General features: G+C 51.0%; 1 protein-coding gene across 1 annotated transcript in view; it reads right to left on the minus strand.

Moving 5' to 3' along the window:
- Positions 1–12836, minus strand: part of GALNT14 (polypeptide N-acetylgalactosaminyltransferase 14) — a 220215-nt gene that overhangs the window by 33139 nt on the left and 174240 nt on the right. The window contains exons 4-8 of the mRNA XM_043917622.1: positions 11398–11465; positions 8980–9045; positions 8732–8853; positions 1128–1215; positions 325–409 (exon numbers count right to left, since the gene is read on the minus strand). Of these exons, the coding sequence (XP_043773557.1) occupies positions 325–409; positions 1128–1215; positions 8732–8853; positions 8980–9045; positions 11398–11465 (429 nt within the window). The remainder of the gene's footprint in view (positions 1–324; positions 410–1127; positions 1216–8731; positions 8854–8979; positions 9046–11397; positions 11466–12836) is intronic.

Consider the following 12836-nt stretch of genomic DNA (forward strand, 5'->3'; position numbering starts at 1 on the left):
TTATGGTTCATAGTGTCGCAAAGAGTCGGACACAACTGAAGCAACTTAGCACACATGCACGTAAGTACATCATGGCATATGTGAATGATGCTGAGCCAGTCCTCAGCACAGGTCTCCACCAGCCCCCATCCCTCCAGCAGAAATCTCCCAGAGGACAGAAACCTCCTAAAATAAGGGCAAAAGTGGCCCTGGCCTGGCAAAAGGTCCTCTTGGTTTCTGGCCAATCTTTTGAGCCTCTCCTGTGGACTGCTTCCCTATAGCACGTGACAGAGGGAAGGGCCAAGTGGTAGCGAATCTTCCCACCCCACCCTTGCCCTGACTCACCTAATGGGCTCAGTGGGGTCCAGGCGTCGAGCCTTCTGCTCTGGTGTGAGCTGCTCCCATTGGAAGTGGAGGCTCCAGTCAAACCCTGAAACATAGCATCCAGTCTGACTCAGTCTCTCTGATGTACCTGCAGAGCTTGCTCATTTGGGATCATGAACATATCCAGTTTCCCAGGTGGTCCTGTGATAAGAGGTCTCACCCAGGCTGGTTGGCAACAGAGCTGCCTGATTTCCCTTCCACAGCTTCTTCTCTTTCTCCAGGCCCTCCTGCCTGTCTGAGCCTTCTCTGCTGGGTGGACTTAGGGAAGAAGGGCAGAGGATACAGAGTGGGAGTTGAGAGACCCCGGGAGTGGTACCCAAGGGGGACATGATGGACAATTCCAGAGTGCGGCCCTTGGCCATGAGTCTTGGGGGGTGGGGTGCAAGCAGGAGGTCTGTGAGGGGTTGAATCACCCCCAATCAGTCTTGAGGAGTCAGTGCTCAGCCTGGGCACAACTGTGGTGGGCCTCAAGGAGAGAGAGGTACCCAGTGCTGAGGTGTCAGAACAATGCAGGCCCCACAGGGCGGGGCGGGTGGGGAGTCCTGCTTCCCTCCCATCCTCAGGCCCTGGGGTGACCTGCCCCCTCTCTGATCCTTCCACGCACAGTCCCGTGGTCAGGACCACCCTGCAGCTACTGACATTACAGGATGCAGGGCCAGAGGTTCCAGAAAAACCATTAGGAGACCTTTCCTCTCTCTCCCTTGGCAGCAATGACTAGGACAAAAAAGTCTTTCTGGGCGAGGGCATTGGCTGGCCCCACTCACCCCCTCTGAGCTCCGAGGCCGACTCAATGTAGTTGAAGGTGTCCAGGTGAATGATATCAATCACGGGGCACACCACCCGCGTGTAGTCCTAGAAAATGGAAGGCCCGCACTCAGATGGTGGCATCAGGGAGGCAGGCCTGGGATTGGGGGGCGGGGTGGGGGAGGGCCGGAGACTGGTTTCAGGGCCTTGACCAAGTACATCCCTCTCTGCATTTCAACATTTCTCATGTATAAAGTGGGCCATCAGACACTGTGTCCTCTCCACAATGCCTACAATGCTAAGAGCCTCTCCTTTACTCCTGGCCTGCTCGTGGCCATCTAGGCGTGGTGGGGACACGGGGAGGCTGGCGGGAGTGTGCTGCTCACTGAGGAAACGGACATCAGGAAGAAGGGGGCCCAGGAAGTCCTTCAGTGTCACGGGGCTCTCAGGAGGCAATGGACACAGTCAGCTGGGAAGGTGACCTCAAGAGCTCCCCTCACAGTGGGAATTTCCCAGTACTTAACCTTCTATGCCTATGGTTCACAGGCAAGTTGAAAATAGCATCTCCAGAGATTCTTAACTTCACTTGTCACCTGTGATACTTGAATCTGTAACTTCAGCCCCAACTTTGCTCCTCACTTCCCGACTCAAGCCAATCTAGTACACCATCCGCCCCTCCATGCGGATTCATAAAGCTCTGCAGTGGGGTCTTCACCAGCCTCCCCGCACACATTCCTTCCCTTGGTTCCCTACTTCTGTCAACGTGTCCCCCTTCCTCTCCAGCACTAACTTAAGAAGCCCCACCTCTGCCCATCAACTGGATCAATCCTGCTGATTGTAACTCTAAAACCGCTCTTCTGAATGGAACCTCTCTCTTATCCCCTCACCCCTGGAGTACAAGGCAATGGCAATGAACTCCTGGCCCTCCCCCTCCCCCTTCTCACCCCTTTCCCTGTCATTCTACAGGTGGCTGACACAGTTGACTTTCAAATCTCACTCTGCAGCTCTACAGCTAAAATCCTGAACTGGCTTGAAAATAAGGTTCAAACTCCTTAGCCCAGCATCCAAAACCATCAATAACAGGCCTGTATCTAGTTTCTGCTGGGTTTCCCAGGTAGCTCAGTGGTAAAGAATCCACCTACCACACTGCAGGAGATGCGGGTTCAATCTCTGGGTCTGGAAGATCCCCTGGAGAAGGAAATGGCAATGCGCTCCAGTATTCTTGCCTGGGAAATCCCATGGACAGAGGAGCCTGGCAGGCTACAGTCCATGGGGTTACAAAAGAGTCGAACACAACTTAGCAACTAAACAACAATCTAGCTTTCCAGCCTCATCACTTGCTCTTTCCCCCAGGCTATCCTGCTGATAAGCATCAAAGTCATCAAGGGGATAGTTTCAAAATCTGCACAACTTCTCAGGGGCAATCAAGGCATTATATGGATTTTTAAAACATTTCTTACTGTTGGGGCTTCCCTGATGGCTTAGACAGTAAAGCATGATGCGGGAGACCCGGGTTCAGTCTCTGGGTTGGGAAGATCTCCTGGAGAAGGAAATGGCAACCCACTCCAGTATTCTTGCCTGGAAAATCCTATGGACAGAGGAACCTGGTAGGCTACAGTCCATGGGGTCACAAAGAGTCGGACACGACTGAGCGTCTTCACTTTCACCTTTCAGCTTTTACTGCTGGGTGAACACTCCTATACTGATGTGGAGGAGGGGAAACTGGGCCCCAGGGGCAGGATGATGAGAGTCCAAGAGCTGGGAAGAGCCAACAGGCCTGGACCAGCCAGGCAGTACCAGGCACTTTTCCAGTCCTCTGCCCCTCCCTGTCCTGGTCAGCATGGGCAGGCACTTCTGTTTCTCTTGCAGCGATTTAATTTCCTGGTTCAATCTCTCCCCTAAATGAGGCTGTCTTCTTATTTTAAGCTCAGAATCACTGAGTACCTGCCTTGATGTTCACAGACTTAATCTGGCCTCAGTCTCCATACAGGACTCATTCTGAGTGTAACAAGGTGCCGTTGAAGCCAACTGGCTCCCGTGGAAGAAAATGCTCATTTTCAGTGCGTGGCGTCCCCCTCTGGGATGTGCACAGATGCTTCCAGCACAGTCAATGCCGTATCTGACTGGCTGCCACAGTGCTCTGCGGCCACCGCCATCGTGTGTCCAGGTGTGTATACACACCACGTGCACCCACAGCCACCCCCACCCACACCACTATCTACACAGAGACACACCCCACTCCTGACTTGAAATCTGAAATGCTCTCAGAAGTTCAGAGACTGACTTTCTTCTGTGGGTCTGACAGAGTCCTCTTTTTGCCTTTGTCTGCTGAGTTTGGCCTCTGCAGCTTCACCAAATCCTTAGGTAGGCCCTTGTGCACCAAAGGACTGACCTAAAGATATGCTTAGCCCTTGCCCAACCCCTGAGAGGTATCTTCTAAGCCCTTGATTTGTTCTGCTTATAAGTGTCTCTGTTTACCTGGGAGCCCTGGGCTATATTAGACTCTGCTGACAAGGAGATTTGTGGTGAGAGCCTTGGGCCATGTGGTACCAACTCAACTGAACCTCTGGAGGGGCATGGAGACTGTGGCAGTGATCAGTCACGTCTACATGGCTGACCTCCGATAAAAACCCTGGACGCCAAGGCTGAGGTGGGCTTCCCTGTTTGGCAGTTCTCCATGCATGTTGCCACACGTCCTGACGGCAGGAAGCAAGTGCTGCCCACACACCAGCTCTAGGATGATTATGCCTGGAACTCTCCCCATGCACTTTTTCCTGCTGCTGATTTTAACCCATATCCTTTTGCGGTAATACACAGTAACCATGGGTATCTAGTGAATTATTGAATATGAGGGTGGTCTTAGAAACCCCAAACTGAAATCCTGTTGGTTTTTTTTTTAAAAAAACTTTCTCCTCAATATTTGGAAAGTGAAATGCAAAATAAAATGCTCGTTGCTCACCCTGGCCACAGACTTCCCCAGAAGCCACCCATGCACACAGCCTCTAGGGCTACGACAGGCTCTTGGGTACTCTCCTATGAGTTCTGAGGGTTTCTGCATGCATGCGTGCTAAGTCACTTCAGTCATGTCCAACTCTTTGTGACCCTATGAACTGTAACCTGTCAGGTTCCACTGTCCACAGGGTTCTCCAGACAAGAAGACTGGAGTTAAGCCGCCAGTCTTACTTCCACCTTCAGGGAATCTTCCCAACCTAGGGATCAAATTTGCATCTTTTACATCTCCTGGATTGGCAGGCAGGTTCTTTACCACTAGCACTACCTGAGAAGCTCTCTCAGAGCATTTCTATCCTTCTATTATTCCCATCACAACTTAGCTGTGGCAACTTCTTGGTTCAGACACAATGGAGGGCCAGTTAGGCAGAGAGGGATGTTTGGGGCTAAGTGATGTGTGGAGCCAAGACCTTAAGAGGGGGCTGCAGGGGATGTTAGACATGACCTCTTAAAGCCAGGACACAAGCTTCTTGAATGACCTTGGGGGTCTCATCTGCTATTTTTGCATTCCTCAGCAGCCCCTGCCCACCCCCTAGTCCAGAGCCTGCTGGGCAGCAGGTGTTCAGTTGGCACTGGGTGAAAGAGGGAAGCTATGAACTCCCTCTGAGGACACTGTCAGTGGCTGGAGACAGAGCAGGTGGGCCAATTATGGCTGAGCAACATGGCTTTGTCTTCTGTAGGCTCAGAGATGGATGTACTCTCCATAAAGATGCCCAGATCCCCGCAGGCTCCCACCCGTGTGCCCAGGTGGCTGTATCTTCAAGGCTAGGTCCACAGGTAAGCTCTGGTGGAATGTCTGACAGATCCAGAACAAGCCCCTACCCTCCTCCCGACACAAATCCAAGCCCACCCCCCACCCCCACCGAGAGCCGATGGCCATCAATCACCCCTCCAGTTATGTCTCTTCTTTCTCCACCATAATTAAAACCATGTTGTGAATGGGCAGTCAAGAAACTTCCAGAGATGGCCATTCACTCATTGCATCCACCAGCATTACTGGAGCACCTACTATGGGTTCGGGACTGTGGTTGGCACAAAGATGATTAAGACCTTGCTGTCTGGGGAAGGTGGTGCACAGAAGAGCAGAGGATGACAGTGTGGGGTCTCTGTTAGCCTGGAGGGAGGGATGGGGGAGCAGGAGCAGGGCCAGAGACCTGGGTTCCTATTCTGGTTCTGCCATGCAGCATACATTTGACCTTAAAGCAAAGCAGCATACTCTGAGGAGCTCTGCTTCTTCAGCTGTGAAGCAAAAACAATCTATAATTTGCAAAACTACCCTGCCTTCCTCACAGGACTTTTGGAAGAAACAAGAGAGGAAAGCATGGGAAAGGGCTTTGAAGCTTATGTAAGCCATTATTTATATCAACTTGCCAAGTGCTATTGGGATGGAAATTTCTTAAAATCTTTTTTCTTCCTACTAAAGGAATATGTAGATAAGGAGAAGAGGGAAGAAGACTCTGTTTAAAGAAACCCAACAACGTGGTGCTTGCTTCAAGTATCATCAAGTAATTGAAGGGAAGGACGGGAAATCAAGGAGATTTTCCATGTGGAAAACACCAGCTGAGGACAGCTTCTGACAGCTCAAACCCAGCCTCTTTCTTATCTCTATTTTCAAAAATCCCAAACTCCAATTACAGCTGAAAATTTCCACTTGCACTCACAAGATCAAATCATGTCTTACTCTGAGATAAGACACATCCAAAGACACGGAAACAGAGGCTGACACACACCCACACTCCCCATCTGGAAAGGGATGTCTCAGCAGAACCGTTTCATCATCAAGAGTCAGGGTCTGCAGGGGCAGGGCGGGACCGCAGTCAGGGTTTGTCTGAGCAATCCTCCACTATGAAAGTGTTAGGTCAGACAGAGATGGGGACCGGGAGCTTGGCCTTGGAAGCTGAGCTCACTCTTGGGGCTGTGACTTCTACAAGAGGACTGCCGTGCAGGTGAAGCTGGCCAGGGATGCCCAAGAGGGCATTTTTCAAAGAGGGCTTCTGAGGTGGACTCGGAGCCACAGGGAAGGGAAGGGCCTCCAGGGTCATTAAGGCTGCCTGAGGATGGCATCCTGCAGGGACACATCAGCTTGGAGGTCCCTACAGATCCCAGGCTGAATCACCACACCAACCCAGGAATTCCACTCCTTGGTATGTCCCCCAAAGAACTAAAAGCAGGTACTCAGGGGAAAACTTGCACATGAATGTTTGCAGCAGCATTATTCACAATCGTGAGAGGGCAGAAACAACCCAAATGTCCATTAGTAGAGAAGTGGATAAATAAAATGCAATATACACTGTACTGTGATATAATAAGAAATAAATTGGCCTTTGTTCCTCTTAAAACTTTTGGAAATTGGGGTGACAGGAGGGGCTTCCCTGGTGGCTCAGAAGCTAAAGAATCTGCCTGCAGGAGACCTGGATTTGATCCCTGGGTTGGGAATATCCCCTGGAGAAGGGAATGGCAATCCCCTCAGCATTCTTGCCTGAGGAATTTCAGCAAGCTACAGAAATGCAGACAGAAGTTACAGTTCATGGGGTTGCAAAGAGTCGGACATGACTGAGCAGCTAACACTTTCACTTTCACTTGGGGTGACAGGAACATCTTTTCTTCTCATAATGAGCCTCTTTCGTTATATCTAAGTTTATACTAATGAGGCGACTCTCTGAAGACGGGGGCTGGTTTCTAGAGGAACCAACCCTGTGATTAAAGGGCTGGAAACTTCAGCCCCACCCCCAGCCCTCTCACATTTCTTTCCCCATTGACCTCCCCTCTTTCCACCCCCAAGGAGAGGAGAGACTGAGCTCAACTACATAAAGAAGTCTCCATAACAACCCTAAACAACATGGTTTGAAGAGCTTCTGGATTGGGGAACTTAAGCAGGATATGGATCCCTTTTATGTGGTCCATCCCCAATTGTTCCTCAAAACCCTGCCCAAAACAAGTGTCCAATAAATACCTGTTAGTTAATTTACAGTCAGGAAGCAAGCACATTTTCCTCCTATTCCAAGTGTATCACTTCCCACTGCATCTAGTTTCTTATATTCATTCCAAACACTGAGCACCTTATTCTAGGATCACCAGGAGGTGATTGGTGCCCTCTTTGGCTTTGCAATCTGTTAGAAGAGACAGAGATCTAAACCCAGAAAAGGAGATTGTGGGGCCAAGTGGACAATTCTTTCTGGGAGTGATCCTAGCTGGCCACACAGTCAGAAAAGGCTTCCTGGAGGAGAGGAAACATGGATGAGGCCCTGGAGAGCAAGGGGCTGTGAAGAGGAAAGGAAGGGCATCAGGGACAGGAAGGACTTGGTGGGAGGTGAAGCACTGGGAATGTCAGGGCACAGTCAGCGAGAGAGAAAAGCCCAACTTTGTAAGGGTATTAGACCTGGGAGGCTGGCTGCATTTACAGATGGAGCACAAGGGAGGGAGAGCTCGGAAGGGCCTCCAGTGCCTGGTGAGGCCCCTCAATAGACTGGTCTGCTCATAACCTACCATGTCTCCATCCAGACCTCTTCACCATCACACATGTATCCGAGCCCTCCCAACTTTAGGGAAAGTGGCCATGGGATGGGTTGTAACATCCAGGCTCATGTGTGAGAACTCTGTACATCCAGCTAGGTCCTCTCATCGGATGAAAAAAGTTGGAAAGGATTTCTTAGTATTCTGAGCAGTTCACGCGTCTCAATTCTTCCATTGCCTGACAGTCATTTTGCAGGTAGGAGTCAAGGAGTCACCTCGAAGAGCGAGAAGGGAAATAACCACAGCACAAAGCACAAACGAGATGCTGTTGAGGCGACACTGAAGGTCTCAGGGCTGGTGGTACCAGCTAGGGAACATCAGTCCAAGTTACAGCATTGTCCCTGAAGCCGTACCCTCATCTGTGAAATGGATATGTCAAAAAATACCTGGCCTCCCACTTGACAGAGCAGCTGCAGAGTCAGTAACTCGGGGGAAAATGAGCAGCAGAATGCCAGTCACAGACACTGGCATCTAAATATGCAGGGCCTTCTGTAGATAGGGGTGGAGGGTGGATAGATTTCGGGAGATATAAAATATTGATGGGAGAATTTAAAAATTTTTTTTCACTTTCAAGAGGAATAAGAGACACAGAGAGAGGAAGCAGACAGAATTCTAGAATAACATAAGGGCAGGCAGAGGCAAGGAATTCAGGTCTCTTGGCATCCAGCCCCCTGTGTCTTGGTCTTTGGGTGAAAGTGACATAGCTGGAGGTACAATGGAGGCCTCAGGAACTGGGCGACGAGGTCCTGTTAATTCTTCTGCCTCCTTTTCACAAATGGCACTCATCCCTTTCTGGAACCTTCTAACATCTGGGAAAAATGGATTCGGGCCGTTCTCTTGCCCAGGAAGCTGTGTGCGTCCTGTCCCCGCTGTTGCCCCACCTGCAGGCCTGCTGTAGGTGACACTGTGAGCAGGGAAGACGTCCTGGGCTTTGCTCCATCACTGTCTGCTGCGTGACCCCAGGCAGGCCGCTCTCCCTCAGTCTTTCCATCTATAAAATGGGCGCTGCAATCTGTCCCCCGCTCCACTTCCCAAGGGGTGGAGGGCACACATGAAGTGCTGAGCTGGAGAAAGCGGGGGGCACAGAACGCGCCTCACTCACCTCTCTGACCCTGTGCAGCAGGGGTTGGAGCCAGTCCCTGTTCACCTCACAATGGCTGTCGAGGAAAGTCAGGGTGGTGCCCTGGGCAATGTCAGCACCCCGGATCCGGGACCGCACCAAACCTGCAGGAGGGACAATCGGCCAAGGGAGTGCCCCCGTCGCTCCATCATCCAAGGAGACCACACTGAACACATACCCAAACACATCCCCGCTCCCTGCCCCGGGCCCACTCAACAGCGCAGACCTACCTTGACGCTCATTATTGCGTAAGCACTTCACCTTGGGCAGCTTGATGAGCTGTTTGCAGTCCTCAGCTACAAAGACAAGAGGTCGTGTGATTGAGCGCCCGGGGCTGGGGGTGAACCGGCAGAGTAGGTGAGGCACCCTGCCTCTCGTCCCCACCCGCAACCATACTGCCCTGTCCTGACTCCAGGGTGCTGTGGACTTTGGAAGGTGCTGACTGACCACGGCTAGCCACATACAGTATGGCCCAGTCTCTGCAAAGTGGCTGTAAGGGGGCCTCTGGAGAAGGCAGTCATGCATTGGCACTTGCGTACTTGCTAGAACACTGCCAGATGGTCACCTGGGGACATTTCTCCTTTTCTATAGCTTATTTAAAGCATGAGGTGGGAGTCTTATTCACTTTGGTAGGGTTCAGGAAAAAGATGCTGAGAGGCCGGAGAATGGATGAGACAAACTATGGCATTTCCTTTCAGCTCACGGACTCAATACAGGAGACCCTATTTATCAGGGTATCTCTCCAGCATATCCCATCACCCTGAGCTGGTTCAACTCTCCACATGGGGGAAATGTGTGGGGCTGAGCAAGAGACCCATCCTAGGCACTCAGCCTGGGTTGTCCTGGCTTGCCTGCCTGCCCCAGAACTCTTTTGGCTCATCAGTTCTTGGCTCTGAACTCCATTATCATAAGTTGTGGTTTTGCTTCACTGGTTTCACCAACCTTTAGCTTCTCTGATTTGGTTCTGGACTCGACGGAGTGACCACAAAAACTTACAGAGGCTTCCTCAGAGCCAGGTACTGCTCTAAGCACTTAAATGTGTCAATACATTTATATCCTTATATAAACCATATATATGTTACTGTTATCTCCATTTTATAAGTAAGGAAACTGATGCATGTAGAGGCTAATAAGTTGCCCAAGGAACATAGCTAGTACGTGAACCAGTGACAGGTCTAGAATTTGAAGCCAGGCAGCTGGTTCCAGAGGTGATGCTCTAACCACTGAAGCTGTTCTGCTTCTAAGTAAATTCAGCAGTGTTCCCAATCTCCAGCCTGAGTACCAGCTACCTCCCGACACGATGAGTGGCTCCCTGCCTCCAACCCCTTCCACACTGGGGAAGGGAGATCAGATCACCGAGTTTCAGAACTCAAGTCCAATCCGATCACCCTGAATCTGGTACACGACCCACTTGTGCATAACTCCCAAGTTTCTAAGGCTATGTTAGGTGTGTGGGTTTCCAGCCTTCCGACAGTAGACCCCTGTGTGGTAGTGGCTCCTACGTCAAGCTTTCAGCATCAGGGCTGGTGCGGAAAGACTCCACCCCCTTGGGACTCAGAGGTGTCCCCAGAGGCCATCACCTGCTTCCCCTGGTTCATCACTAAGAGGTGGTTCTGCCTGGATGTGGCTGACTGCCTACAGCAGCACCCAGGCTGTGACGACAGCTCTTGGACAGGAATCAGCACTGCCTGATTCCTACATACCTGAACACTACATACCTAAAGTGTAACAACACTTCTGCAATGATCGTACCTGTCAAAATGAACACACAGGTATCTGAAAACTCCCACGTGATTTTCCTGGGGAAAGTGGATTTGGACTGTGAACTTGGGTGGGACCCAGGTTCTTGGGCAGGATAGCTAGGAGATGGGTAATGGCCAGTGGTTGGAAAGTTGAAAGGCAGCTGCTCACTGTGTCATGGCCAAGTGATGGGATGTCCCAAAGACCAAGCCCCCTCTTCCCCCACAAGTCCTGCCATGGGAATGAGAGGAAGAGGGTAGGTGACCTTGGCTCATGCTGGTGAATTATCAGAGCACAGAAGTCGGGAATCTCTATTCATGGGTATGGCTTCAGGGCTCGGGGTCTCTTTGAAGGTGCAGGGTCTCTTCAAGTCCAGGAATGCATCAACAGGTCGGGGGCAGTGACACCCATGCACACATACCAACCCAGTGCATGTGTGTACAAGTCGCTGCAGTCATGTCTGACTCTGCGACCGTGTGAACTGTAGCCCACTAAGCTCCTCTGTCCATGGGATTCTCCAGGCAAGAATACTGGAGTGGATTGCCATGCCTTCCTCCAGGGGATCTTCCCAACCCAGGGATCGAACACGCATCTTTTATGTCTCCTGCACTGGCAGGCGGGTTCTTTATCACTAGCACCACCTGGGAAGCCCACCAACCCCATTAAGAACCTACAATTCAGATCTGGTTAGGTCCTCAAAGACTCATAGCAGAGGACCTGAGACACTCTTTCCCAAATGTAAGGTTCATGTACTTCTTGACCTGCAAGGACACTCAATGTCCTCCACACCTACTACAAACCCAGGCTTTCCTCCATCCCCAGGGAACTAGCAGGTACACCTTTGCCCGCGACACAGAGGCTGGGAACAGACACTTGTGTCCATAGTACAGGACAACAATGGTACTTACGGTCATTGCTGAAGTCATCCACTAATATGATTTCCTGGATGAGATTCATAGGGGTGCGGTTTAATATGCTGTGAGATGGAAAGAGGAAAGATCACTGTGACTTCTAGAGTCAAATCTACGTATCAACCTGAGCTTTAAGTAGGTGCCATTTTATCTGAAGAATAAAGACTCCAAGCAACCCAAAAACTTGTCCTGTCACATGCTCACCTTTGAGCCACTGGGACATAACTCTGCATTGTCTTGGTGAATATCACCAGCACCCACCTAGCACCCAGAGCTCCAGAGCCACCCTCAATAACCCTCCCTTTCCCCGAAATCCTGAATCACACCAGTGACCAAGAATGTGCTGGTTTCCTTGAAAATATCACTCAGATCACCTTCACCTAGTATGCCTCCATTCTGGTTCAACCTCTTTTGCCTGTTTTTTTAAACACATATTTTTTAAAAATTTTTATTTATTGATTTTTGGTTGTGCTGGGTCTCCTCTGCTGCAGGCAGGCATTCTTTAGTTGTGACGACCGGGGGCTACTCTTCGCTGTGCTGCACAAGCTTCGCATCATGGTGGCTTCTCTTGTGGAGCATGAGCTCTAGAGTGCAGCAGGTTCAATAGTTGCAACGAACGGGCTTGGTTGCTCAGTGGCATGTGGGATTCTCCTAGACCAGGGATTTGAACCCGTGTCCCCTGCACTGGCAGCCAGATTCTTAACCACTGGACCACCAGGGAACAGATCTGTTTATTTTGCAGTAGCCTGACCTGCTGCCAGGCCATCCTCCTGTGACCTCCAGAGTGAGCTGTCTGAAGCACAGATCTGATCTTCAATCATGCAATTTCCCTCACTAACGCAAATAGAGAAGTTGACAAAAAGGCTCCCCACGATCTACACCCCAAACCCTCAGCACGCTCTTCAAGGCCTTTCCCAGTCTGGAGCCAGCCCCCTTTGCAGCCTCCTCACGCCCAGTGCCTTTGACTGGAGACATCCTGCTTCTTACAACTGAAGCCCGTGTCCCTACTGCTGTCACAGCGTGAGATGCCCCTCGTCTGTCACAAGGACCCATTCAAATGTCACTTCCTCTCTAAGAGCTTTCCAATCCACTTAGTGAGAATGAATTGCTTCCTCCTCTGGGATCCCTCAGCCATTTGTATCTGAAGCTTCCTGCATCTCTCACGGCAGCCTGACTCTGAGGGCTGGTTTCCTGGCCCCTCCAGATTGTCACCTCCCGGGGGCAGCGGCCTCGTCAAGCTACTCTCTGTATTGTCAGAGTGCAGCTGCACCTTAGCCCATGACCATTCCCCCCAAGGATGTTGAGTGCACACCTACTATGTGCTAGGCACTGTGTACATGATGCGGATCAAGCGAGACGTGAACCTGGCCCTCAGCAGCTGTGGTCTAGGAGCTACTTACTACAAGCTGTGTGAACTTGGCCAGGTTACTTTCCTG

The sequence above is a fragment of the Cervus elaphus genome, chromosome 11 (genome assembly GCF_910594005.1).
Source record: "Cervus elaphus chromosome 11, mCerEla1.1, whole genome shotgun sequence".
In the NCBI taxonomy this organism is placed as follows: Eukaryota; Metazoa; Chordata; class Mammalia; order Artiodactyla; family Cervidae; genus Cervus; species Cervus elaphus.